We start from the raw sequence: 26,349 nt of genomic DNA, 5'->3' as shown, positions 1-26,349 counted from the left end.
TCTGAACCTGCCCAAATCCTTCAAGTTCCAGTGGCTCGTTGCAGTCTGTCGGCCTCACCTGCCCTAGAGTAGGAGGGCTGGGGGAGGCTCCTGTCCTCTGCCCACGGGAAACGCTGGGGACAGGGAACCCACTTCTCCCAGCAAAGCCACTACTTCTTGCTTGAGGCGCTTTCCGGGCACCTGCGTTGGATTATCTGTCGCTTTGCCTGGTCCTCTATTATTTCCTTTCTGTCCCCACTCTTGAGCCCCCCGGCCAAGCAGGTCCTCCAGCATTAAGGCCCTGAGAGGCCCCAGTTCAGAGCTGATGACTCCACTGGGAAATCAACAGGTGTCCCTGCCCTCTGGCCACGCCCCCCTGGAGTCCCCTCCAGCGTCACTCCCCCCAGCCCCCCAACCTCATTCTCCCCAAAGAGAATTTCTTGGCTTTTGGAGAACTCTTTATTGTTTAAAAATCATCATCGAAGCTTCAAAAACACATACAACCCATCACACCCGTCCCGCTCCGAAAATGCTTATTCTAAGAAACTGAACTGATGGCGAGGGGAGCCCAAGGCATCTCACTGGGCATTCAGCTTCTTGGAGGCCTCGTCGATGGCGGCCAGGATGCTGACCTTGAGGTTCTCCAGCACGGGCAGCAGGCCCTGGCGGAGGTCCTCCAGCGCGGGCTTGGCCTTCTCGCCCAGCGCTTTCAGCTGCTCGCTGGCCTTGGCGTGGTACTGGACCAGGCTGCCGCCGCCCTCCTTGAGCATCTCGAAGCGGGCGGCCATGCGCTGGCGCAGTTCGTCGCTGTAAGGCGTCAGCTGCTGCCGCAGGGTCTCCACGTGGGCGCGCGCGCGGTCGCGCATCTCCTCGGCCAGCGGGGTCAGCTTGTCCTGCAGCTCCTGAACCTTCTGGCGCGCGCCCTCGCGCAACTCCTCGCCCAGCGGCGCCACCTTCTGGCGGTAGATCTGCAGCTCCTCCTGCCACTTCTTCTGGAATTCGTCCAGGTAGGGCTGCACCTTCTGCTTCACCTCCTGCAGGTCCTTGTTCATCTCCTGCCTCAGCGACTCTGTCTCCTTTTCCAGGTTGTCCCAGAACTCCCGGGTCACCGGGCCCAGCTGTTCGCGCACTTTGGCAAACGTGCTGGTCAGGCTGTCCCAGTTGTCCAGGAGTTTCAGGCTGACGGGGGAGAGAGAGGAGGGCTCAGGGGATGCCTCCCAGGCACCCCGGCACCCCCTGGAGCTGCAGCCCAGCGCCCCCGCTTACCTGGGGTGACACCTGGACATACCTGTCCCTGAAGGCGCGGTAGCTGGGGGCAGACCCTCAGCCTGGCTTCTCCCATCCATGATCTCCGCACCCCCACCCCCGCCCCACTCCCACTGCATCCCACTGACCAGATGGACAGAGGAGCTAGAAAGAGACAGAGCTGGTTTTGGTACCCAGTCCTGTCTGTCCCCGAAGCCGGGCCTTTTAAGGACCTAGTGTCCACCCTTCCAGCCCATTCTCCTCTCTGAAGACAGCCATCCTGGTGCTGGCCGGAGCCGAGGAGGGAGTTAAGAAGGGAGTTAAGAACAGGAAGGGGCTTGTTGCACCTGCAGGCAGAGAGCGGTGTCGTGAATACTGACCCGGCAGCACTGGTCTGCCGCCTGCTAGGGGGCTGTGACCCTGCGTGGGGATCCCACTTCTGTCTTCCATCCAGGTCTTCTATGGGGCCCATCAAATAGCAGGTGGGGATTCGGCCAGTCTGGCTGCTTCTTCCCACAGGCCTCTCCACCCCTAGCACCAGCACCCCCTACCCCTGCCCCAGGCCCCAGTCTGGGTCCTTACTTGAGCTGTTTTCCCAAAGTGGAGGCTTCAAATTGGGTCACATAGTCTCTGCCACTGTCTTTGATTGCATCCACGTACACGGTGGCAAAATCCTTCACCCGATCCCAGGATGACTGGGGGTCATCTTGCTGCCAGAAATGCCGAGCCTGGCTCCCTGGAGGTGGGAGGGGAGACCCAGATCAGGCCAGCTCTGGGCCGGGATCTGAGCTGAAATGCTAGGTAGGGGAGAAGGGAGTGAGGGAGAAATTCAGCTCCCCGTGCCCAGGAGGGTGGACCACAGCGGTTCAGAGAGAAGTCGCCCCCCGATGGTCAGCTCCCTAGGTTGGGGGCACCTACCGGTGAGGAAGAGCACAGCCAAGGTCAGCACCACGGCTTTCATCTTGAAGGGACGTGGGTGACCTGGAGGAGAAGATGGGCCCGGCTGAATGGGGCTTGAAGGAGCCCGCGCACCCCATCTCACTGTAGCCCAGGAGAAGGAGGCGGGGCACAGGGTAGGAGAGGGCCAGGAGTCCAGAGCCCCAGCATGGGGCAGAGGCTGGAACCAGGATCCCAAAGCCTGAGGCTCAAATGCCTAGAGCTGGGGGAAGCGGGTAGCAGCACTTACCTCAATGGTCAGCAGTCTCTGAACAGCCAGCTCTCCCCCAGCCTATTTATGTGACCAGGCAGGGGATGGGCTGGGAGGCTGATAAGGCCAGCCCAGGCCTTGCCGCCGCTCACTGGTCCTGGCGATGTGGAACTCAGAGTTCAAGGATCAGCTCTGTCCCTGGGGCCGGGCAAATAGAGCAGGCAAACAGGAAACTGTGAGGGCTGCAGGGCCAGGGATCAAGGGTTCAGGCAGGGGTGGGAGGGAGTGGGTGCAGGCTTGCGGGTCCCCAGAGTCTGGGTCAGCTGCACCCGGCCCCTTCTCCTCGGTCGGGGCTGTGTGCCGGCCATTGTCCATTGTGCCAGTGCAGCAGGCGAATGGGAGGAAGGAAGAAAAACACATGAGCTGCCAGCGATGGCTGGAACTCCTCCACTCGGGAGGTGTCCTCCCCCGCTGTCCCCTCGCATTCCAGGGAGATTCTCTCACCTCCACCCTGCCCCCACCTCACAAAGGCAGCAGACGGTGCTCCCACCAATGCTGTCGCATCTCTCATCATCCCCCCTCTCCAGGCCCTTGCAGACCTCCCAGATCCAAAAGCAAAGGGAGCCCCGTGCTAGGATGCTGCCTGGGGAGAGAGACAGGACAGTGCTCAGTGGCTCCCGGACTCTGAGATGTCAGAGACCTCTAACATTTCCAAACAAATTCTAAAGACCAACACAGAGCTGCCCACTTCTCATTTTGTCATGTTAAAAATCTTACCCACCGCTGCGCCCCACCTGGCCCAAACCCTACCATCTGGTGGGATGAACTGGGAGATTGGGACTGACATATATACACTAATATGTATAAAATGGATAACTAATAAGAACCTGCTGTATAAAAAAATAAATTAAATAAAATTCAGAAATTAAAAAAAAAAAAAGAACCAAAAAGAGCATAACCTCAGAATAAAGGACAGTTGCTTAAATGGGATACATAGATCTTTGCATTGTTAATATTTTTAATTAATTAATTAATTAATTAATTTTTGGCTGCATTGGGTCTTCGTTGCTGCGCACGGGCTTTCTCTAGTTGCGGTGAGCTGGGCTACTCTTCGTTGTGGTGCGCGGGCTTCTCATTGCAGTGGCTTTTCTTGTTGTGGAGCATGGACTCTAGGTGCACAGGCTTCAGTAGTTGTGGTGCGGGGGCTCACTAGTTGTGGCTCGTGGGTTCTAGAGTGCAGGCTCAGTAGTTGTGGCACACGGACTTAGTTGCTCTGCGGCATGTGGGATCTTCCCGGACCAGGGCTCAAACCCGTGTCCCCTGCGTTGGCAGGCGGATTCTTTTTTTTCTTTTCCTTAATTTAATTTAATTTATTTTATTTTTAACATCTTTATTGGAGTATAATTGCTTTATAATGGTGTGTTAGTTTCTGTTGTATAACAGAGTCAGCTATAGGTATACATATATCCCCATATCTCTTCCCTCTTGCATCTCCCTCCCTCCCACCCTCCCTACCCCACCCCTCTAGGTGGACACAAAGCACCGAGCTGATCTCCCTGTGCTATGTGGCTGCTTCCCACTAGCTATCTATTTTATGTTTGGTAGTGTATATATGTCCATGCCACTCTCTCACTTCGTCCCATCTTACCCTTCCCCCTCCCCGTGTCCTCAAGTCCATTCTCTACGTCTGTGTCTTTATTCCTTTCCTAACCCTAGGTTCTTCAGAACCGTTTTCTTTTTTTTAGATTCCATATATATGTGTCAGCATATGGTATTTGTTTTTCTCTTTCTGACATACTTCACTCTGTAGGACGGACTCTAGATCCATCCACATCACTACAAATAACTCAATTTCGTTTCTTTTTATGGCTGAGCAATATTCCATTGTATATATGTGCCACATCTTCTTTATCCATTCATCTGTCCGTGGACACTTAGGTTGGCAGGCGGATTCTTAACCACTGCACCACCAGGGAAGTCCCAGCATTGTTCATATTGATCTTGGATCCCACACAGGTGAGAATGGACACCAGCCCTTAGGGATGGCTGGTGTCAGGGAAAGACCTCTGGACTGCTAGTGGCAGGAGCCTAGGTTCTTATTTCATCTTTGCCTTCAGTGTGCAAAATCCTGGAGGAGGATTGTGAGCCAGTTACGTAATCTCCCTGAGCCTTGGTTTCCTATCAGTAAAATGAAGATGAGAATGGGGGTGGTTGGAGGATGAACCCAGGGAAATCCTGTAAATCAGTACTGTGTGCTCGTTGGTGTTTGCAGAGCCATTTTGTAAGGTTTCTCCTGGAAGGTGTGCGAGCCCCCAACGCCAGGTCACCTACAGGGCCCCGGTCATAGAACCTGTGAACATGCAGGCCGAGAGTAATTTTGAGATCAGCCTCTCCCCACCCACCATCTTCAGATGAGGAAACTGAAGAGTGGAGGAATTTGCCCAGTGTCCCTGGTGTCCCAGGGAATTAGAGCCAGGGCTGGACTTAGAACCCAGGTGTCTGGACTGAGGACCCAGGGCAGAAATGTGCTCTGCACCACCTACCCAGGAAACTCCCTAATGTTCTAAAACCCAGCCGGGGACTGCCGTCTGCCAGATCCCGGAGTGGCGGGGCTCCAGGCCTCTCCCACCCTTGCCAGCCTCATGCCTTTCTCCTCAGAGGGGAAAGCTTTGGAGCTGGACCACCTTAGGTTTCAATCCCAGCTCTGTCACTTGTTAGCTGTATGACCTGGGCTAGTCCAGACCTTCCACCTTACCTCAGTTTCTTATCTGTTAAGTGAAGATAATGACAGAACGTGCATCTCCTAGAGTTATCGTAGGGGTAGCACGCATGGCAGGCAGGATAAGCCCCTCCCCCAAACACGTCCATGTCCTACTCTCTGGAACCTGTGACTGTTCCCTTACATGGCAAAAGGGACTTTGCAGATGTGATTATAAGGACCTTGAGATGGGGCAGCTATCCTGGGTTATCCAGGTGGGCCCATGCCATCACAAGGGTCCTTAAATACACAAGAGGGAGGCAGGAGAGGGAGAGTTGGAGAAAAAGGTGGGAGGTCAGAAGCAGAGGTTGGAGTGATGTGATTGCTGGAAGGGGGCCATGAGCCAAAGAATGCAGGCAGCCTCTAGAAGCTGGAAGAGCCAAAGAAGCAGAGTTTCCCTAGAGCCTCCAGGAAGAATACAGCTCTGCTGACTTCATGCTTTAAGACTAGTGCGACCTATTTTGGACTTTTGACCTCCAGACCTGTACTGTCAGATCATAAATTTATGTTGTGTTAAACACTAAATTTGAACATGCACGGCAAAACTGAAAGGGACCTGGCACTTAGTAAACAGTAAGTATTCTGTGGCCCAGAATCCCAATTTCTGCCATTCTGCCCGCCTGCTCCCACTGAACACACTTGCACTGTCAGACCAGAGCCATGACCTCCGTTTCTGGTGGCAGAAGTGGGGGACGGTGAGGAATCACATTTTCCCTGCGTGGTCTTGACGTGCAGATGCCGAGATGAGGGACTGACCCACCCCCAAGGCTCTGTGGGCTCGGCGGAGAGGGAGGCTGCCGCTTGGCCAGCCCAACTCCCTGCCTGTTGTCTAGAAGAGTCTGAGGGAGGCCGGTGCCCTTGCTGGGGCAGCTCAGGGGTGTCTCAGGACGAGAGGCTCCTTCCTCTTGGGGAGAGGGGCGGTAGAGATCCTCCTAGCCAGCATACGGGGGGCCTCAGAAGCTTACCAGTTGGGCACTGTTTTGCCCTGCTCTTTGGTTCACTCGTGAAATTAGAGCAAACCTAGTGTTTGACGTCTGTACAGTTCTTTCGTGGCCAAAGCAGTTTCAGGATGAACTCAGTTTGTCCCTTTAAGGCCAGCAGGCCAGATATTCTCCTTGTTGTGTCTGTGAGAAGGCTGCAGCTGAGAGCTGCTAAGAGCCGCCCTGTGTCCTTCAGCCGTTAGTGTTCGGTGCTGGCAGGAAGGGAATCAGGGGGCCTCTAGCTTCTAGCTCTTCTGGCTTCTAGCTCTTTGATGGTTGCCTATCAGCCAACAGCAGCCGGACCCCTGACTCCCAGAGCCCTTGTTTGATAGCATCTTACCAAGCCAGAAGCTTCCTTTTAAAATATACTTATTCACTAGTGTGTCTACTCCATCTCATTGTAAGATATTTGGCTTAAACCAGCCCAAACCCCTCGTTACTAATATTTTGGAGAAGCGAGTCTTTCTGGACAGAGACCTATGGGAAAACCACCACCAATAGCAAATGGAGCGCATCTCAGAACCAGACCTGGGGTCCAGCCGTCATTGTCAGAGGCGCCAAGTGCCCGGATTGGACTGTTTGGTGGGTGCAGGGCCTACCAATGCAGGCCCACAGTCCTACCACCCTCTTCCCCGATCAGGGGAGTCTCCAGAGTGACCGTTTCTGAAGTGGGTGCCCTGACACGTGTGGGAGTGTGGCTGGCTGGCTACAGGAGTGGATTTTGCTCAGAATGACTGGCCACTCATTTCACAATTGATGTCTCAACGTTGTACTGGTCAGTCCGCACTGGGAGGACTCTGTCCCCTGCTAGGCCTGGCACATAACAGACACTCAGCAAATATTTGCTCCATGACCCACACTGGCAACCAAAGGAAGGGTCACCAGGGAGGCAGATGGTCACCTGAAGGAGCGGGCCTGGAGAGGGGACACAGGAATCTGGAGCGTTTGGCCCTGTATCACAGGCCCTGCTCAGAACATTTACTGGGAAAGCACATGGTGCAGGTCAGGAGGGGAGGCTTGAAGTTAGGAAGGTTTGCATTGATCAGGGGAGGAGATCCCCACAACCACCATCACCCTATTCACTATCTGGCAATTTTGTTGCAGCTCCCGGTGATAGATCCCAGTTGAGACCCAGGGCAGGGCATTGTAACCAACCGAGGTTCTCTCCTGCCCTCCTGCCTGGGAGATGAGGCAGCAGGAGCAGACGTCTGGCTCCTTGGCAGGCATGCCAGCCTTCCGAATTCTTGATCTGTGCAGGTGGAACTGGCTGGGGGCTACCACAAAGTCAGAGAGATGAGTAAGGATCTGTCAGCAGGGCTTCCATCTTCTAGAGCTCAGACCTCAGGGCCTGTATCCAGGAGGCAGGGCCCTGAGGGCCCTGAGCTCATCTCAAAAGGCATCCTGGCTGCATTCAGGAGGGCATGGCACCTCCCATAAAAGGTTCTTACAAATCCTTTGAAGGCATCTGGGTTTATTGCTGTTTGGTTCCAGAGACACTCCCAGCCTTCCATGGGAGTGTGTACACACTCAGATGATTTCTAGAAGACCCTTCTGGAGAAGGCTTTTTTCTGGTCTAAACAGTCCCACAGCAACTTTCAAATCCACCATGGACTCCCTCCTCTCCCTCTTCTTCCTACAAACTCAGTATTTCCAGCTTTTGTAACCTTTCTTCATAGAAGGCCTTCCATCAGCTATCTGTCAGCCGTGGCTGGGACCCTGCTAGAAATTCTACCCTGCCCTCTGGAGTCCAGCCGTGGAAAAAGGGGGAAAACTATAGCAAAAGTCCCCTTCCATCCTAACACTTAGAGTTGATCGTATCACTGGGCTGACCGAGGTCACCCCATAAAGGCCCCAGCCTGTGCCAACTCTCTGAGGTCCTCCGTTTACTCCTTCAAAAGTACGCTCTCAAGGAATCTGTTTTCCACCCGACTCAGCAAACTCTTAACGTTCCCTTCTGAGGGGCCAGAGTCCAAGCCAGGTGCCTGACGACCCAGCGTGGAGGCGAGTTCAGGCTTCTAGAGAATGCTCGGCTCGCAAGGCGGGGTGAGATAAAGCACTGCTCAAAGCCCCACGCTACACGTCCTCAGCCTCCAGCATTCCAGCTTCCAGCCTGAACGTTTCTCCCAACTAGACTCCAAACCACAAGGCAAGAAACTTATCAGCATAAGATCATAATCAGGTGTTTATTTGCACAATCCCCTACTGTCCAACCAAGTTACAAAGTTGTAAGTGCCCACCAAGAAACGACTAAAGGTCTTACTGCAACTTGGGTCTGGAGATTTTTAATCCTTTTTTAGTTCAACATAAATGAGAAAGAAAAAAAATACTCTGACATTTTCAAAGAACAGAAATAGGAAAGTATGTTCATATACATTCAACATATACTGCGCATATTGGTCACTACAATACAAAGCAATGATTTTTTAAAAGTGTAGTTCGCAAGATGGCACGGTTAATAGGCTCACTGGCTTTCGTCTGGGTGGTCGCAGGGGGGCGGCAGTCTGCTCGTCCATCAGCACCGTGAACAGAACAGGCTGAGCACGTGGTGGGTGGGAGGCCAGCATGGGAACTGCACCGAGCCCGGAGAAGTCAGCAGTGGCTGTCTGGGCTATCTCGGTTGCTTCCAGAAGGTGAGCAGCTGGTGGCCCCACCCAGTGGAGGGGATTTGGGGACCAAGGAGACACGGAGAGATCCCAAGAAAGGCTCTTGCACTGCAGAGACCCACTCGAGGGATACTGGGTCCAGGAGCCGAGCTGCCAACATCAGTGAGAAGGACAAGCTGCATGGGAATCCTGTCAGCAACACCAGGATGGCCATGCTGGGAACCCGCTTTCTTCTGTGCAAATTCAGGATGAAAGACTAGGAGGGGCCGGGGGACCTTTTACTCTGCTTTCCCAGCAAAATGGATCAAGAGTCAGAATATTTAACACCTCTTCCTTGTTTTGAAGATCGGAAGGCGATAACCCAGATCCTCTGTCAGCCCCCAGCCAGCAGAGAAGACTTTGGTTTCTAACAGTGAAGAAAAATAAAGATAACGACACAAATAATAGCTATTGCATATGCACTGCTTCAGCTGGGGGAAAGGAGACCACTACATCTGTCACTGGCACGAGTGAGAACTGTTCACAATTACAAGGTCTAAATAAAATACTTTGAACAAAAGGTGCAAGTCACAATTCAAATAGAACAGAATCTGCTTAAACATTTCTCTTTTAAACAAAAATTCCTTTTGTTTTTATTTATTAATAATAATAATAACAATAATAATAACAATAATATCAACATTTACCAAAAACAATTCCTACATGATCAAGAATTAAAAGAGGGGCTGAGGATGAGGATGCCCAGGGAGAAGGAGAAGTTAGGAGAGAGGCAGGACCCAAGACAACCTCCTGTTCTTCTTGCCTGTGACAAAGAGGCTGAAAAGGAAAAGCATTATATATATGTATATATGGATGTATACGGTTACATCCATATATATATATATATATGGAGCAACAATCCTTGTTATAGCACAATAGAAAATGAGAATAAAAGGTGACACAAAAGCATAGTGTACCACTGTTGGGTGTTCAGTCCATGGGTGGAACCAGCAGGAAGATAAAGGCAACCAACTTTCCAGGTTGTAAGAGGGGAGCCGAGTTACACACCAAACAGATGTTCTAACTGGCAACCCATCAACGCCAGGCCACTCGCAGCCTCCGTGCTAACATTCTCATATGACCTTGGCTGGGCCAGACATGTTCTTCAGTGGATCCCAGCAGCAAAGACCTCTCCAGGTTCCAGGCTTGGGGTTTCTCTTTTTGCTCTCCAAGTGCCAAAGGCTGTCATCCCTTCCTCTGTCTCTTTCTCCAGCTACTAAGATTCCAGAGGATGTCCCCCTCTAGCTTCTGCTCCTGCGGAACAGCAGTGCAGAGGTTGGGGGGCACTCTGTGGACGGAGGCCAGGGAGTGGAGTGGCTCTGCGCCCCCGGCCCCCGTACACTAACTGCTTTGCTCTTCTGTCTCAAAAAAAGGAAAGAAAGAAAGAAAGAAAGAAAAGAAAGAAAATCACCTCCAAAAGAAAACATACTTTAAAAAAAAAAAAACAATCAAAAATAATCCAAACCAAAACCAAACAAAACCACCAACTCAGATACACCAAATACACTTTCACGAAAGGTGGCGAACATGGATTTCCTGTTTATTTCCTTGGTGACTTGGTCATACAGGCGAACGTGGCAAAACCCCCCTCAGAACCCAAAAGAACGGCACGCTGATGAACCAAATGTGAGGAAAGGAGCCGACATTCTGGGTGGAGGGAAACACAAGGGCAACTTGGCGCAATGCTGCTAGATACTGTTGGTTTAAAGTCAACCTTCTCATTCCCGCGCGGTACATAAACCTGCAACAGAGCAGCAGACACAGAGAATTCGTTTCAAAAGAGAGAGACTCATATATTCCACTGAAAACTTAAAAAAGAAAAAAAAAATAGGTGCACTTTACCTCAGTCAGATATTTAAAGAGTTTTGCCTAGTATGGATTTGCCAGATGGCTTAACTTTCATCAAGTCTTTACTGTCAATGAATTTTCAAAGACAGAACCGATACTACCTGCTGTGTGCGTTTAGGCGTTACTCCAGCCAGACTGGACTGTTTACCCATTTTCTACCACTGGCCTCTGATCACACATTTCTGGAATATTTTGCCACTTGCAGCACAGCCTTAACAAAATCTGGCTGGCCATGTTTTCTTGCTGAATTTCATCCTTCAGGACTGAGTTCAAGGGTCACCTCCTTTCCCATTACCCTGGCCAGAGGTCCCGTCTGTCCTCTGAAGCCCTAAGCTCACTTACTCTGTGGAGGCTATGGCACCTATATAACACGTCTTATCCCCCATAATTCAACCAAGGGACTATGGCCAGCATCCACCCCCCAAACAACTAGCATGGTGCTTAATGAAGGAACAGGAAGATACAAAGACCTTGACGGGAAGAGTGGCGTTGTCAAGTTCACTGGCTCAAGTTCACATGGAAGGGAATCTCCTGATGGGATCAGGAGCTGGTACTGGGCCAAAGGGCTGGTTTGGCCCCGGCCAGGGTGATACTCACTCTCCATCCTTTGCTACACGCCTGCCTGTTCCATGCTGAAGGAGACCTCGGGGTGCTTGTAGCTGAGCAGTATGTCTGTAATACATGTGGACGGGTAGCAAGAGGAGTTTAAATGCTGGCTGCCATCAGTCAGGTCTGGGTGCTCATGACCTCCAAGACTCTCCCCGCATTCTGCAAGACCAGAAGAAACATGGGAGATTTGCAGGGAGCGGGGTGGTAGGTGGGCAAGAGGTAGGCAGGGGTGGAAGAGAAGTCTGAACCTTCCGCAGCCTGACTCCCAGCCCTGAACTCTAGCTCAGAGCAGGCCCTCGGTTTGGCTAGTGACCGTGGCTGGGGGCCAGCCTCCTTCCTGTTGTCCCCAGTGTCTGTTTTGCCCTCTTCCTTTACAGTCTCCCGCCGTCAAGCACTGTCAGCTCCTGTGGTGTGGAGGACACCCTCGCGGCTGGCAGGCACTGACTCCTGGGCACGCTCTGTACTCAGGACACGGGCCTAAGCACTTCAAACTCCCCAAGCTAGTTAATGCTCACAGCACAGTCTAGGACAGGGGCTCTGTTGTTTCTGTCCCTTTACAGAGGAGGACCCTGGGGCTCAGAAAGGTTAAGCGCCTTAACCTGTGGAGCCAGTGAAGGACAGTCAGAATTTACTGCAGACCTGTCCACTCCCGAGCCTGGGCTTTATATCAACTATGATACCCTCCCTCTACTGGTTCTAAAGGGAGGCAGACATTGGGACACGGTGCCCTCTAATCAGAACCAGAAAAAGAGTTATTGAAGGAGCATCTTAACAAAGCACTGCAGACGGAAGCGTGATGCCCCTGCCCTCAGCCAGGAGGCGTGCTCCTTCACGCACGCACACTCGGTGGAAGAGAACTGGGGAAAGGTCGTATCCAGAGCCCCGTGGGGATGCTGTGGCTTCCCATGGGCTGTTTATACAAGAGGGGAGTAGTCACTGGTGAAGATGAAAGGCGGGCCCCTCCAGGAACTTCTCCGGGGTGCCCCACGCATAACACCCCTCACCCTCATTCTCCCCATCCTGGAACTGCTGGCTCCCCATGAGCGAGGACTGACTGAGAACCGCATCTGACATCCGGGCAGAACTAAGTGCTTTCCCAGCCACGAGACTCATGCCAGGCAAGTTATCCAGCTGCACCTACAGGAAACAGTTAGGAAAAGAAGTAAGGATATCAGAAAACGCGCCACTCCCAGGGACCCTTAGAGACAGCTGTGCCCTCCAAAAGAGCCCAGGCAACAGCCGGCCTCAAGCACCAGTCCCAAGCACTACCACCCAGACTGCCTTCCTCTGCAGGGCCAGCTAAAGGGGGACGCTGCAATGGTGACCGTGCGGGAAGCTGAGGTTGGGGGTGGGGGTAGGGTGGGAAGGGAGGGGCACGGTGAATCTCAGCTGGTGGTCAGATGCCCTTGACATCTACATGGCCCTCCAGTGCTAGGCTGCTGACCTATCTCATCACCACGAGGAGTTTGTCTTAGGACCGCACTGTCAACAGCACTCCCTGGGAGGATGGGAATGTCCTGTGCCTGCCCCGTCCAATAGGAAGCCAGCAGCCACCAGGGCTACTGAGCCCTGAAATGTGACTCGTGTGACTACAGAACTCAGTTTTAAATTTTATTTTGTTTTAATTACACTTAAGATTGAAAAGCCACATGGGGTTGGTTGCTGCTGTATTAGACAGCGCTGCCTACGAGTCTGCCCTAAGGAAACAACGCTTTGCTGCGTGGATTAGCTCCCTTATCTGAATAAATTCAATGTAGCTGCCAGAAAACTAACCAAGAGCCTGAAGGCTCATTTGCTGGGGCCTGAGTTTAGACTGTCTGGGGAGAAGTTCAATAACTAAGACTAGAGGAAACAGATGGCAAACCGTTCTTGATTCCTCAGTCTCTAACGTGGAGTTCGGATTCTACGGAGATTCTCCTGGAGTTTAGGATTGCTTGTTACGGTGATTCAAAGAAATGCTCCCTTAGCGCCCAGAGGCGCTGGGCTCTGGCCGAGGAGAGTGAGAGTAGATGCTACCCCACATTCCTAAGTTCTGTTTTCAAGGATCCCACTTCCGAAAAGCAGGAGGGGGCCAACGTACATAAGCATCGTCACTGTTCTGGATCGTGTGGTGTCTCTGGAGGGTCCGGGGCCTGTGGTGTTCACTGACTGAGGGGTGTGCTGGGTACCCAAGTCCATTGTGATCTGGCAGCTCCATTGCTTGTCCTGGAGAACTTCTATCCATGCAGTTCCCTAGGACAGACTCTGAGGAGACAGAGCAAAATAGGGTCAGCAGACCTAGAGTTTCTCCCAACGCTGGCAACTCTCACCAAAGAAATGTCTCACAAGGGACAGTGGGCAATGGTGAGGACCGCATGTGCACTCTCCGCCAATCCCCAGCTGGCGGGTGGTGCTCAGAGGGGCCTGGACCAGCCTGCCAACCCTAAGTCTTACAGCAAAGCTGAGGCTCTCTCTTGCAGGGGTCATACCCTCAGGAGAAAAAAATCCCACATGTCAGTGGTTGGCTGGATCACACTGAACCTTTTCTTTTTTTCTTCATTTCTCTGTTGATTTGACAGTGCTATGTTCCCACACCTAGATGCACAGAAGAATCATTCTTGGAGCTTTCAGGACCTCTGGCCTAGGAGGATGGCCTCCATCCTGTGGACGCCTCTCTCTCCTTCCTTGGCTTCCCCTCTGTACACCACCCAGTCCCCTCCTCTCCTCCTCTGACTGCTGCCCCCAGCTCCTTCCATGGCTCCTTCGCTCTTTACATTTCTATCCTTTTTTTTTTTTTTAATTTTTATTTATTTATTTTATTTTTATTTTTGGCTGCGTTGGGTCTTTGTTGCTGTGCGCCGGCTTTCTCTAGTTGCAGAGAGCAGCTAGTGGGGGCTACTCTTCATCGTGGTGCGCGGGCTTCTTGCAGTGGCTTCTCTTGTTGCAGAGCATGGGCTCTAGGCACGCAGGCTCAGTAGTTGTGGCTCGTGGGCTCTAGAGCACAGGCTCAGTGGTTGTGGCGCACAGGCTTAGTTGCTCCGTGGCATGTAGGATCTTCCCAGACCAGGGCTCGAACCCGTGTCTCCTGCATTGGCAGGCGGATTCTTAACCACTGCGCCACCAGGGAAGTCCCTACATTTCTATCCTTGACCGTCTCTCTCTCCCCACACTTACTTTGACAGTATCATTTATTTTCACGACTTCAACTACACTGCTTCTATATAAAGAATTACTGAAATGCTCTTTTAAGCTCCAGATCCAAAATTCTAACTATTTACTAGGCATCTTTCCCTGGATGGCTAACACTCAACATGCCCAATTCTAAACTCATCAGCTTCCCCCACAATCTCTTTCAGACATCCTGGTTTTGGTGCCTACTTTCCTATCTTCTGGGTATGAAGAGCTTGTGGAGTTCATATGGATTCCTTACTCTCGGTTCCACATCACCTGAAGTCAGAAGAATGTGCCCCTCCAATGTTGGTCACTTCAGTCTCTTTCTTACTAATCTCACTGCTTCCACTGAGGTAGTGTTACCTCTTGTTACACTAGTGTTACCTCCTGTTACCTCTTGCCTGGATCACTATAATAGCCTCCTAACCATCCCTCTAGCACTGCCCTACAAAGACTAACCTTTCTATAGGGGAGCCCAAACCCCTCATTTTCACAACACCGTCCCAGCCTCTCTTCCAATGAGTATGCCACACGACTCTCCTCTACATTCTAAGCTCTGGTCAAATGGGACCACGGACAGTTCAGTGCATTTTCTCTCACTGTTCTCTCTCTCTGGAAATGCTTGACTCTTTTACTTCCATTCCTGCCAATCCGAATCAACTCATCCTTCTAGGTCCAGCTCAAATATTATAATTTTTATGAAATTCTCCCTTTCAAACAGAAAGAGATCTTTCCTTTCTTTAAATGGCAGAAGACTTTATTGGACTCTGATTACTCTAATGTTATTCCTGGCACCATCTTCAGTTGCATACTTGTCTTAATTATTCATATTAAACTGCAAATTCTCTGAGGACAAGAATTGTATTTTATGCATGTTTGTGAGCCTTCACTATTCCAGAACATTGTCCTATTCCCAGTGTTTAATAATAATCTCTTCAACTGATATTAATAAACACTCTCTTAATGTGGGTTAGCCACCTGTCAGAGTCATACAGCCCTGTGGACTGGATTTTGGAGAGAAAGAGGAATTCATGAAGACTGAGTATTTCTTCTTCTTGACCAAGGACGGTCAAGAAGAATACCAGGGCCACACCTAAATTGACAGGATCCTCCTGGTGGCACTTCTGGCTCCAGTCCTTAAGAGCCTAGAACTTCAACATACGTTTTCTTTGCTTGGTTGGTTTTTCTGGGTTAAAGCTCCCTGGCAACTATTGGGCTTATCTCCTGATGAACTGTACCTTAGCGAGACCAGGCTTTTAAACAAATTTTAATAGGAAATACAGTCCTAATGCTAACTGTACCATCCCAGTATCTATTTGAATAACGAAAGTAAAATGTGCTGCTTGAGTGATGGTTAAAGGGTTTCAGGTACCTATATTCAAATGATCTCCATAACCATCAAGGTGAGGCCTGGGTTCAGGGGCTGAGACAGGACGGGAAGGAAGGGGAACAAAGTGACATGCACGTTGCTGGTAATGCAAAACACTCTGGAGAAAAGTGAAAGGATGGGAGCTTCCAAACTACCAATACCAAAAATGAAGTCAAGTGAGAAATTTTTTGAAAGTTCTTTGAGCAAAGAGGTCAAAGGAAGAGCCAGGAGCCACCTCTTTTGCTACTGAAAGCTAAAAGCCAGCAGCGAGAGGAAGATAAAAGAAAGCCTACGCCAGGACTTGCTCTGTGGGATTAGGTCACCCATCCTACCCACCCAGCCCGATTCCTCTCAGTGGACATAGCTCACGTGCTGGCCGCAGGGCCAAACAAAAGCCACCGGCAGGAAGTGGTGCAAGGCTGCCTCTGTGGAGCGAGGGACTGGCTCTTGAGTCTGCTTTGACAAGAAGGAACACGAATAGCTGCTTCTTACTTTTCCGAAGTGTTTTCTAATGCCTATACTTTCTTCTTTGATAGCTAACCCCATCCACTCAATTCCTTGGGGCTCCTTTTTTCTGGACTATAGAGCTGGATGCAAATCTCATGAGCTGCACCTCCTTGCTCTCCCAAAGACAAACACGAGAGCTCTCCTGTTTAAAGATTTTTAAAGGATGATTATCAAACGTGAGGAAATGGCAAGGCTAACGGCATGTATAAGCCCTGGTTCTTTTTTTTAAATTTATGTATTTATTATTTTTATTTATGGCTGTGTTGCGTCTTCGTTTCTGTGCGAGGGCTCTCTCCAGTTGCAGCAAGCGGGGGCCACTCTTCATCGCGGTGCGCGGGCCTCCCACTATCCCGGCCTCTCCCGCTGCGGAGCACAGGCTCCAGACGCGCAGGCTCAGCAACTGTGGCTCACGGGCCCAGTCGCTCCGCGGCATGTGGGATCCTCCCAGACCAGGGCTCGATCCCGCGTCCCCTGCACTGGCAGGCAGACTCTCAACCACTGCGCCACCAGGGAAGCCCTAAGCCCTGGTTCTTGACATTTGGTTCCTTCCCACCTCTTCCAGAGGCCTCAATGTGTTTATCTGATATGTACGCTGAATCTCCCTCCCCCAACCCACCTCTCTTTTTTAAATCTATTTTTATTCCTGAGAATGGGGTTTCTCCAAACCCAAACACCCACCCTCCTTTTGGCCCTGCCTTTGGGAAGGTCCCATGGATTCTGTCCTCCTAGTCTGCTCTCTTCACAGCCTTTGGGTCTGGTGCCAACACACCTGAAAGTGCCACCAAGACAGAGCGAGCTATTGCTTGACAAATCACATGACGAGTCTTTCTGACTCCCCGGCCTAGAGCTCAGAAGCACTAGCTCTGGGGTCAGGAAGACCCGGGCTTGGATCCTGGCTTCACCAGGATTCCTGAGGTGGGGGATCCTGGGCAAGTTACCTGACTTCCCTGGGCCTCCGTCTCTTCATCTGTAAAATAGGACTTAGGCCACAGGTGGGTGAAGGGCTTACTTGAGCTTGGTACTCTGTTATGAGCTCAGTAAAGGCTCATACTCATTTCAGAGATGTTACTTCTGAGTGGTTGGGGCACAATGAACCAGTTGACAAAAACAAACAAGAAAATGATTTTATCACAGAATCCTACTTCCAGAATTATGGGGGCAGTTTACCCATAGGTAAGTGAATAAGTGAGTCACTGAAACTTTAATTTCCAGGAAAGAAGCCTCTGGTTTAGAAGCGACAAATGGAAGTTAAAAACTAGACGAAAGGGAGTTCCCTGGCGGTCCAGTGGTTAAGACTCGGCGCTCTCACTGCTAGGGCCCAGGTTCAATCCCTGGTAGGGGAACAAAGATCCTACAAGCCTCGAGGCACAGCCGGAAAAAACAAAACAAAACAAAACCAAAATCAAACAAACAAAAAAACTAGACGAAAAAGAAGCCTATTAAGGACTTCCCTGGTGGCACAGTGGTTAAGAATCCACCTGCCAATGCAAGGGACACCGGTTTGAGCCCTAGTCCGGGAAGATCCCACATGCCGCGAAACAACCTAGCCCGTGTGCCACAGCTACTGAGCCTGCGCTCTACAGCCCGCGTGCCACAACTACTGAGCCTGCGCGCCTAGAGCCCGCGCTCTGCAACAAGAGAAGCCACCACAATGAGAAGCCCGCGCACCGCAACGAAGAGTAGCCCCCGCTCGCCGCAACTAGAGAAAGCCTGCGTGCAGCAACGAAGACACAACGCAGCCAAAAAAAAAAAAGCCTATTAATAGGAGTTGGGTAACAAACCAGGGCTCTTGTCTGTTCAAATTTCAATATAACTCACAGGTTGAAGATCTGGAAGGGCTGGCATCTTTTGCTTGGCAGATATACTTGGAAGGGGTAGAATGGGAGGCAAGGAGGCATAAAAGAATATGACTAGGAATTCGGGAAACTTGAAGTCAGGTTCCAACTCCATCACAAACAGTGTATGAACTTGAATAAGTCATTTAATCTCTCCTAACCTCAGTTTCCCTATCTGAAAAATGAGGGCTGTTTGGGGGCTCAACAGCTAACACATGTGTAAGGGTCTTTAATAAACTGTAAAGGACTACACAAGAAAAGTATTATTTTTAGTAAGAATGTTGAGTCCTGCGTTTAGAAGTCCCCTGTGACACTCTATAGGTGAGACCCTTGACCAGTTTGGCAGCTGGTGGGGGGGGGGAATGGGGGCATGTGTGTAAACAGACCAACCCACTGGCCAAGGAACGGGAAATTCAGGCTCAAATCTTTGGCATTCTTTATGCCAATTCAGCAGCTGGAGGAACTATCAAGCTCACCACAGGATATATAAATAATGCGGAAAGAGGATTGCTGGGAGCAGAATTCTTGGGTATTTTCCCAAGTAAAGCTGAGACAGTACAGGGGGAAGGATGACCATCTGATCACGCAAGGGGAAAAAATACACAAACGGACACAAAGCACAGCACCCACCTACCCAGGGAACCTCGGGGCAGCTTGCACAACTCTCTATTGAATCTGTCAATGTTGACTCGTCCTTACTCATTTACTGGGTTTTAAGAGAAAATGAGAGAAATGACATGTTGTGCATATCCCTCCTAAAGGTTCCGAGGGGTAAACCCTCCCGGTCTGTCATCGTTTGACTCCTCTGTGAGGCCTGAAGTCCACCAATGCTGCTGAAGCTGAGTGGGCTCCGAGCAGAGGATGTGGTTTTCTCTGTGAGTTCAAGCTGGTAATGTCACTGTGTAAACCGGTTATGCTATCATATTTATTTGCAAAGTAAAAAAAAAAAAAAAAAAAATCAAGTGTATGTAATACTACAGAGGGAAGATAAACCTTACTTCTACTTCTGGAGTGGCAGACGGGAGATTACAGGCAGCATGGGGCATGTCTAGCCCTGAAACTTCCACACATTACAAACAGACCTTTGGCACGTTGCCTGCTCAGCACTCTGGCTGCGCCTGGCCCCGCACTGATTGGTGGCATACGGCTGTAAAAGAAATAGGTAAGCATGGCCGCTGATAACGATAGCATGTAATTTTCCTTGACTAACACCAGCAATCCCTGATAATCTACCCTTAAGAAATTTTAGAAAGATGCCAGTAGCTCTGCTCGTTATAATTATACCTCTTACAGAACTCATTACGTAGCGCTTCATTTAAGTCTCTTTATGAGCTTGTCTCTCCCGACCCCCAGCCCCCAGTACAAGCTCCCTGAGGGCAGGTTCTCCACCTTTTCATCCCTGCATTCCCCACTGGACCTAGAATACAGTCTTGTGTGATCTAGTCATTCAATAAATTTCGCTGAATTCGCTCTATCACAGAAGTAACACATGAAGTGTTTGGGGGCCCGTGTGTAACTACGAGCAAGCAGCAGGCGTCCCCCCACAAAGACATAAACAAGGACGAGCTGCACCCACGTGCCTGCAGGGTGGTGGGCGGAGGACATCACAACCCTTTCTTGGCAGAAGGAAGGGCAAATTATCGGATGATTCTTTGGCGGTTGTAAAACTCTGAGCTCTCATGTTTTTAAAAGAGTAGAATCACGTCAGGTTAAAGCAGGAAGAGATTGTGGAGCCTAGTTTCTCCTGTAAAAGGGATCGTAAGACATACGCCCAAGTTGGTTGTGAACAATAAATGAGTAACTGGCTGGAGGGCACCAAGCCCAGAGCAGACCAACTGCAAACACCTTCTCGGAGGGGGCGTCTAGCTAACATCCCTCACGATGCAGATGAAGACAGGGAGGTGCGGTTAGGTGCCGGGGTGGTCACAGGTTTAAGGTAAGGACAATGGGGACACTTCAGGATAAGAAGAAGTTTTAAACACACATAGGTACATCCCCAGAGGGATTGTAACTCTTAACTCTGGAGTGGCTTTGGGCTTCCCTGGGCTACTTTTCCTCTATTGCATTATTTTACTATACTGGATTCTAAACTCACAGGGTAATAAACTTGGGGCTTTATTTGTTAAAGATAATTGTATATATGGATCCAAAAGTCTCAAAATAGAAGTCGAAAGAGGTTAGAAAGAGGCAAGGTGAATAGTATTGAAGAAAAGGCATACGCCGTAGCTAAGTTGAAGAGTGAGCTGAGAGTAAACTGGGCAGAGACGGGAAGGATCATCTCTACCGTACACTGGCAAGCAGGGCAGGAGCTCAGACTAGGGCTTCTAGAAAAGCTCGCATCCAAGGTCAGGAAAAGAAGATTTAAGAATAAAGAGGGCTTTGGGGGGAAGCAAAACTGATCATGAGGCAACAAGGACAGGGTAGTTTTGAGCTGAAACCTTTAGGGGTGTACTTATGGCTTGACTCTTCCAGAAACCAGAAAGGATGCTTGCGGAGAATGATGGCGGCGATGGCGGCGGATGGAAGAAGGCAGGGGGAAGGAAGAGGGAGAAGTAATCGTAGTCACTCAGCTTGGGGAAGAGGTGGGAGGGACTCGTCAAAAGAATCCTGACTGAAGTTTCGGTCTGAAGTGGAGTGAAGTGATTTAAAGCCGCGGGGAGCCGCTGGAGGCAGATCATTCTCTGGATTTCAGGAAACCTTGGCCCTTAGCTTCTATTAACTCCTTCACATAGACTAGACTTCACACCGACCAAGGCAGCTTGCTTCCCCCCAAAAACGTCCCTGAGACACTCCCACCCGCTGGTCTTTCCTCATGCTTCTCCCCTAAGTCCAAACGGCAAAATCCTTTCCATCCACCAAGACCCAACTCAAATGTCACTTGCTGCGGGAAACCTGCCCCTGCTCCGACTGAGAACTGGCCTGTCCCTCCCCTGGTCTCCCACAGCACTTGGACCAGCCACGTCCTGCCTTCCTGCAGGCACCAGATAGACCTGCAAGCCCGCCGAAAGGGGGTTCCCCTGACAATCAGGGGACACAGGTGAATTCAAGCCCCCTGGTCTTCCTGTACATAGGAGTCACACAGGAGGGAAAAGTGAAGGGAATTCAGAGAGGGTATTTTTGAAGAAAAATATTTCACAAGGTTACTTGCACACATGGTAATCCAGGGTGCGGGCGGGGAGTGTGCACTGTGTGCTCGCTTGCTCGTGCCCCGAGCCTTGCACACCCAGCGTGTGCTCAGCGAGTATCTGCTGGCGTGAAGTGAGTAGCTCTCCCGAGCGGTGGGCCCTGGGGGCAAATCACTTAACCTGGGCCTCAGGTGCCTCACAGGTAAAATGGAGACAGTAAGATTTGTGAGGATTAGACAAGTTCATACGTGAACAGCATCTGGCGTCTGGCGCGTGGAAAGCACTACGAAGTGTCAGCTTTTCTCCTTTTCTGGTGAAAGCTGTCATTCGCACAGGAAGCTTTCCCACAGCATCCCTGATGCCGTCAAGCTGCCTCTGCTAGAACACTCCCAGCCACAGGAAGCTCCCAGGCTGCTGAGCAGCCTATTCTGGAAAGTTCTCAGGAAGGTCTTCCCCAGGGGACTGAAATCTGCTGCAACTTCTATCCCGATCTTGATTCTGCCCCATAATATGAGCCCATACCTTTTCCATCTGACAGGTATGATAGCTCTCGTGAGTTTTTTTCCCCCAAGCCTAAACATCCCCAAGTCTGTCAGCCAATCCACATACGGCCTGGCTCCGAAACCCCCCCAGCATCCTACGTCTGCCTAAAAACGCAGCAGCGGCAGGTGGACACGATACGTCTGACTGGTGCAGACCTCAAACTGGACGGCACCCACCTGCTCAAAAGCCCAGGATTTAACTGGAGTTTTAGGGAACCACATCCCTATCAGTGCTTAATGAGCACAACCCGAATGCACCAGGTCCTCTGCACATAAACTGATTTAGAGCCAGGTCTTCCATCCTGCTCTGTGCCAGCGGACCCAGTTCCCCCAGGAGTTGAGTTTTGTGTGCTGACTTTAAAAGGACAGGGCAGGAGAGGCAGGCAGCTTCAAGAAGGGGAGGATGGGAGAAGTGCCCAGCTTCGGGGTTGTATATTTCATTGTATATTTCATAGATCTCCTTTTCAAGATCTACCATGATGGGAGGGATGTCAGTCCAGATTTCGAGTAGGGTGAATGCCATGACACGAGTGGAACAATGTCTTCTGAGTATAAGTTACTGACAGTAATCCCAATCTCCTCCCAAATGAAAATGAATGTACTCACTAATTATATAGTGATACTAAATGAAATGGCATGGGGTCCCTTATGATGCTGTAATAGTCTGTGTTTAGCTTATTAACAAAGTGATCAGAGTAATAATAATACCTCAAATTATTTACATCATACATTCAGATGATCAAGTGTGCCTCTCTCTCCCTCTCTCTGTGTCACACACACAAACATTATGTATAAACATAAAACATACGTGTATGCTTTAATCTTCACAAATACTCTGCAAAGGACCGTTATTCCTCCTGCCCTTTTTCACAGATGAGGAAATAAGAACCTGAGGTTTAAGTGACAAGGTCACTGCATTCGTAACACAGGCGTGTCCAGGACCGAGGGGCCCTGACTCTTAGTTCAACACTATTTACACTAAATCCTATTTCCTTAGCACCGACTGACTTTTATTCTACCGCAGAGGTTAAAGCTAGCTATTTTGATGACAGCCAAGAAACTCTGGATTCTAAGGAACCACGGTATGAATATGGGAAACAGGTAATATACCTTACTGACTGCACTATCTATATGTCAATTGTCTATCACTCTCTTTTAAGTTTGAAAACAGATCCCCTTCCCCACCAAATACCCACTTCCTACGTGCTTCTCCCCTAAAAGGTGCTGAAGGTCTTCTCAGGAATTCTTTTTTTCTTAGGAACCCAGAGTACTAGCTGAAAAAAGGTAATACTGCTGAGTTAACTGAATGAGGGCAGACTGGCCCGGGACTGGACTTTGCAGGGCTCTTACCTCGGCTGGACACCTTATTTCTATTGAACGCAGCAGCTGGCTGTCGGTACGGATGTATCCCCAACTCCTGTACATGACTCACGGTTCCTAGTAAAGACTCAGGGTCCCCGGGTCCGCCAGTACTCATGAGCAGGGGGCCGTCGTGGCAACCTTTGGTCAACGTGTTCACGTTCTTCCTGTCCGGAAAGCCATCCTTGGCCCCCTCACACGAGCACTCCTCCTCCATGCTCTCCGAGTGCACGAGCGCCGGCTGGTGAGCGTAACCGTGGGTCGGGGTGGGGGAGGAAACCTGCGAGATACATTCTTGCGCCCTGATTTGCAGAAGATGCTGGGGGCTGGTGTGGTGGTGGTGGTAAGAGTCAGCGTTTTGATACGGTAAAGCCTGGCGCTCTGTCATACTCTGTCCCCCGAGGCCGGGAGCCAGACTCCCTGCGTCCCCCTGGTTCATATGCCTGAACAGTTCTTGGTACTCTTGCTGCTGCTGCTGCTGCCGCTGCTGCCTCTTGATGAGCTGTGCAAACTCTGCCGGGGGCAGCCGGATGTCCGAGTGGCCGGTGAGCGAGTGCCGGGGGGAGAGCAGTCCTTGGAGGATGTGGGGGACCTGCTGGTGTCGTGCGTAGTCCGGCGGCGTCGGGGACAGCAGGGCCTGCTGCAGCGCCGACGCGGTATAGTGCGGTGGCTGCTGATGAGCGCTGGGAGGGAAGGTGGGGAACTGGTCAAGTGGAGGGACTTTCAGGGCTTGGGTGGGAGGTAACCCCACTCCTGCTGAAGGGCTGTAGCTGCTGGGGGAACCCCGGGACTGGTCCGAAAACAGATGGGGGTGTAAATGCGCCTGGTCGTAGTTAGCAGGGGAGAACCGATTCACGTTCAAGCTGCAGACACAAAAGGGAGTGAGTACCAGGCATCCATGTGACAAGCGTGCTAGACTCCCCAGGGGAACAGCTACCACGCTTCCTCGGTGGGGAGCCCCCGCTGGCACAGAGGACCGCGGTGGATGGGGCGGGGAAGATGGGGATGCGTGCGTCATCCCCACCCGTCCCCTCTGGTTGTAGGACGCAACATCACTTGAACTATTAAGATGTACCCATCTCTTAGAATATGGGTGGCAGAGAAAGAAACAATCCTAAAAGAACAGACAAGGGGCAATGGCATTTTTACCAACTCCTCTAATTGGCCACTTTCTTCTTTGCAGACATATAGTAAGGCAGCTTTGTCCTTTTCTTCCTCTGTCTCATTAGCATTTTGATCCAGGGTCAATATATAGATTTCAAGTCCGTCCCAAACCTACCACCCCAATTTTAATAAGGCTGAAATGAGCACAGCCCAGTCAGAACCCTTCTCCTTTCCTCCTCCCCTCTCGCCCTGCTAAGGGGCTTCCTCCCACCTAGGCCACCTGGAGAGACGGCTGGGTGACTCTGGGCCGGCTTACCTGTGGGCCTCCGCACTGTCGGCGCTCAGCTGCTTGGACAAGGGCCGGTGCCCATAGCTGAAGGCGGCCATCAGGTTGGTCCGGTGCTGCATCTGAACCTGACTGGCGCTGGGGCTGATGGAGACGCCCCGGCCAGCAGAGCCTGCAGCTGTCCCGGGCATGCTGCTGAGCATGTCAACGGGCTCCTGGACTTGGATGGTCACCTGCTGTGACTGGGGAGGCTGCTGTATGCCCAAGCAGGTTAGTGCCACATTGGGAGGAGGGGTACAGTTCTCAGGCTGCTGCTGGAAGACTGCACTGCGGGAGGGGAAGCCTTGAAACTGGGAGGGAGATGCAGCACCTGGAGAGAAAGGAACCTCAGAGTGACCAAATGCCCGGGTTACCAGCTGGCCGGAAGTCATGGGAGCCAGTGAGGACGCTTAACCTGCATACCATCCAGAGCAGTGCTTCTCCAACTCCAGGGTGCCGAAGGCTCCTCTAGAGGACTCGAGAAAACACAGGCTCTCCTGGGCCCGACCCACGGAATGCTGATTCAGTAATTTGTCATTCCAGGAATTTGTCATTCCACTAAGTTGCCCGAAAGCTGGTCTGTAGATTGTTCTTTGAGTAGCTCTGACCCAGGGCAGTGCTTCTCAAACTCTAATGCACATACAAACGGCCCGGGGATCTTGCTAAGATGTAGATTCTGATTCAGCGGGTCTGCGATGAGATCTGAGATTCGACTCTTCCCGCCGATGTTGTTCGTCGGGGACCCCACTTTGGGTAGGAAGGGAGGGCCTAGAGAGCAATTCAAACTCTCCAGGGGATCTAGATTGGGTGGCGTTACTTAAGAGACCCTCAGTTTTTGGAATACTAAACGCTCAGAGTGCTGGTCTCTGAAGGCCCACACAGACTAGGGCACACTCAACTTCACCTTCACCTAAACACCCACAAGCGAGAAGCCACGTGCCCAGTGGATCACCAAACCCAGGCATGACAGGAGAGAAGGTTCTGGTAGTCGCCTTTCATTTGGTAGAGTTGGAGGGGGTTTTATGAAAAATATTATTAACGGTCAACCTTTACTGAGACCTATTTTGTTCCAGAGACTATTTCAAGTATTTAACATATATATTTATTAGGTAAATAGTATTAGTATCCCTGTTTCACCTTTGAGCAAGCTGAGGTGCCCAGAAGTTAAGTAACTTGCCTGAGGTCTCACAGCTAAGGAGCTGGTAGAAGAAGTCAAACCAAGGCAGACTCCCTTGAACACTACGTCACGCTGCCACCCGAATCGATGGCTTGAGGCACGCAAGGGTAGGCCTCACTTCTCCCCGCGGCGCACCACGGTTGGGCATAAACCTCTCCACTCACCGTGAGGCTGGATCATGGTGCCGCTCATGGGGGGAGGGCTGTTACTGGGTTGTCTGAAGAGGTGGTTGTTGGGGTGGCTGGGAGGAGGGCTTGAAGGCTGAATCCTTAACCTTAAAAACAAACAGAACCAGATGAGCAAACGCACTTCCTGAGGGGGCAGTATGACCTTGCAGTTAGTTTCAGCCATTCGACACACAGGCGGAAACTACATTTTTTGGTTTTGGTAAGACTCCAGGCTAGACAGACATGCACAGACCGCCCACCACAGTCTACTTAGAGCCATTCACATCCTATTTCCCCAGACTTCCCAAGGAGGCAGCGGTCACCGTGGGCCTCCGTCTGGCCTCCTCTATTACTGGCGTCAGGTTACTTTGTTCACGGGGCTAAGAAAATGAAGCGGCACAGGAGGTCAGGATTTTAGGGGCCCGCTAAAATTGACCCTGGTCTCCCTGCTTTTCAAGTGGGTTCTTCCAAGATGAACGTT

General features: G+C 51.0%; 2 protein-coding genes across 5 annotated transcripts in view; both read right to left on the bottom strand.

Moving 5' to 3' along the window:
• Window positions 1-415: 415 nt before the first annotated feature.
• On the bottom strand, window positions 416-2,551 carry APOA1 (apolipoprotein A1). The gene is made up of 4 exons (XM_068555751.1): window positions 2,411-2,551; window positions 2,143-2,205; window positions 1,807-1,960; window positions 416-1,158 (listed from the first exon to the last, which is right to left on the bottom strand). Exons 2-4 carry the CDS (start codon window positions 2,183-2,185, stop codon window positions 558-560), a joined length of 798 nt encoding a protein of 265 aa, XP_068411852.1. The 5' UTR covers window positions 2,186-2,205; window positions 2,411-2,551; the 3' UTR covers window positions 416-557.
• Window positions 2,552-8,273: 5,722 nt separating this feature from the next.
• Window positions 8,274-26,349, bottom strand: part of SIK3 (SIK family kinase 3) — a 252,510-nt gene continuing 234,434 nt past the window's right edge. For 2 of the 4 annotated variants that reach the window (XM_068554683.1, XM_068554684.1), the window contains 7 exons: window positions 25,866-25,975; window positions 24,516-24,855; window positions 23,087-23,958; window positions 13,289-13,452; window positions 12,213-12,345; window positions 11,197-11,367; window positions 8,274-10,492 (listed from right to left, as the gene is read on the bottom strand). In XM_068554683.1, the coding sequence (XP_068410784.1) occupies window positions 11,210-11,367; window positions 12,213-12,345; window positions 13,289-13,452; window positions 23,087-23,958; window positions 24,516-24,855; window positions 25,866-25,975 (1,777 nt within the window). In that variant the 3' untranslated portion in view covers window positions 8,274-10,492; window positions 11,197-11,209. The remainder of the gene's footprint in view (window positions 10,493-11,196; window positions 11,368-12,212; window positions 12,346-13,288; window positions 13,453-23,086; window positions 23,959-24,515; window positions 24,856-25,865; window positions 25,976-26,349) is intronic. The other 2 variants (XM_068554685.1, XM_068554686.1) reach the window with 1 other exon arrangement.

Source organism: Eschrichtius robustus, chromosome 11 (genome assembly GCF_028021215.1).
Source record: "Eschrichtius robustus isolate mEscRob2 chromosome 11, mEscRob2.pri, whole genome shotgun sequence".
Classification (NCBI taxonomy): domain Eukaryota; kingdom Metazoa; phylum Chordata; class Mammalia; order Artiodactyla; family Eschrichtiidae; genus Eschrichtius; species Eschrichtius robustus.
The sequence above is the reverse complement of the archived record's forward strand: the minus strand, read 5'-3'. Positions and strand labels throughout refer to the sequence as shown.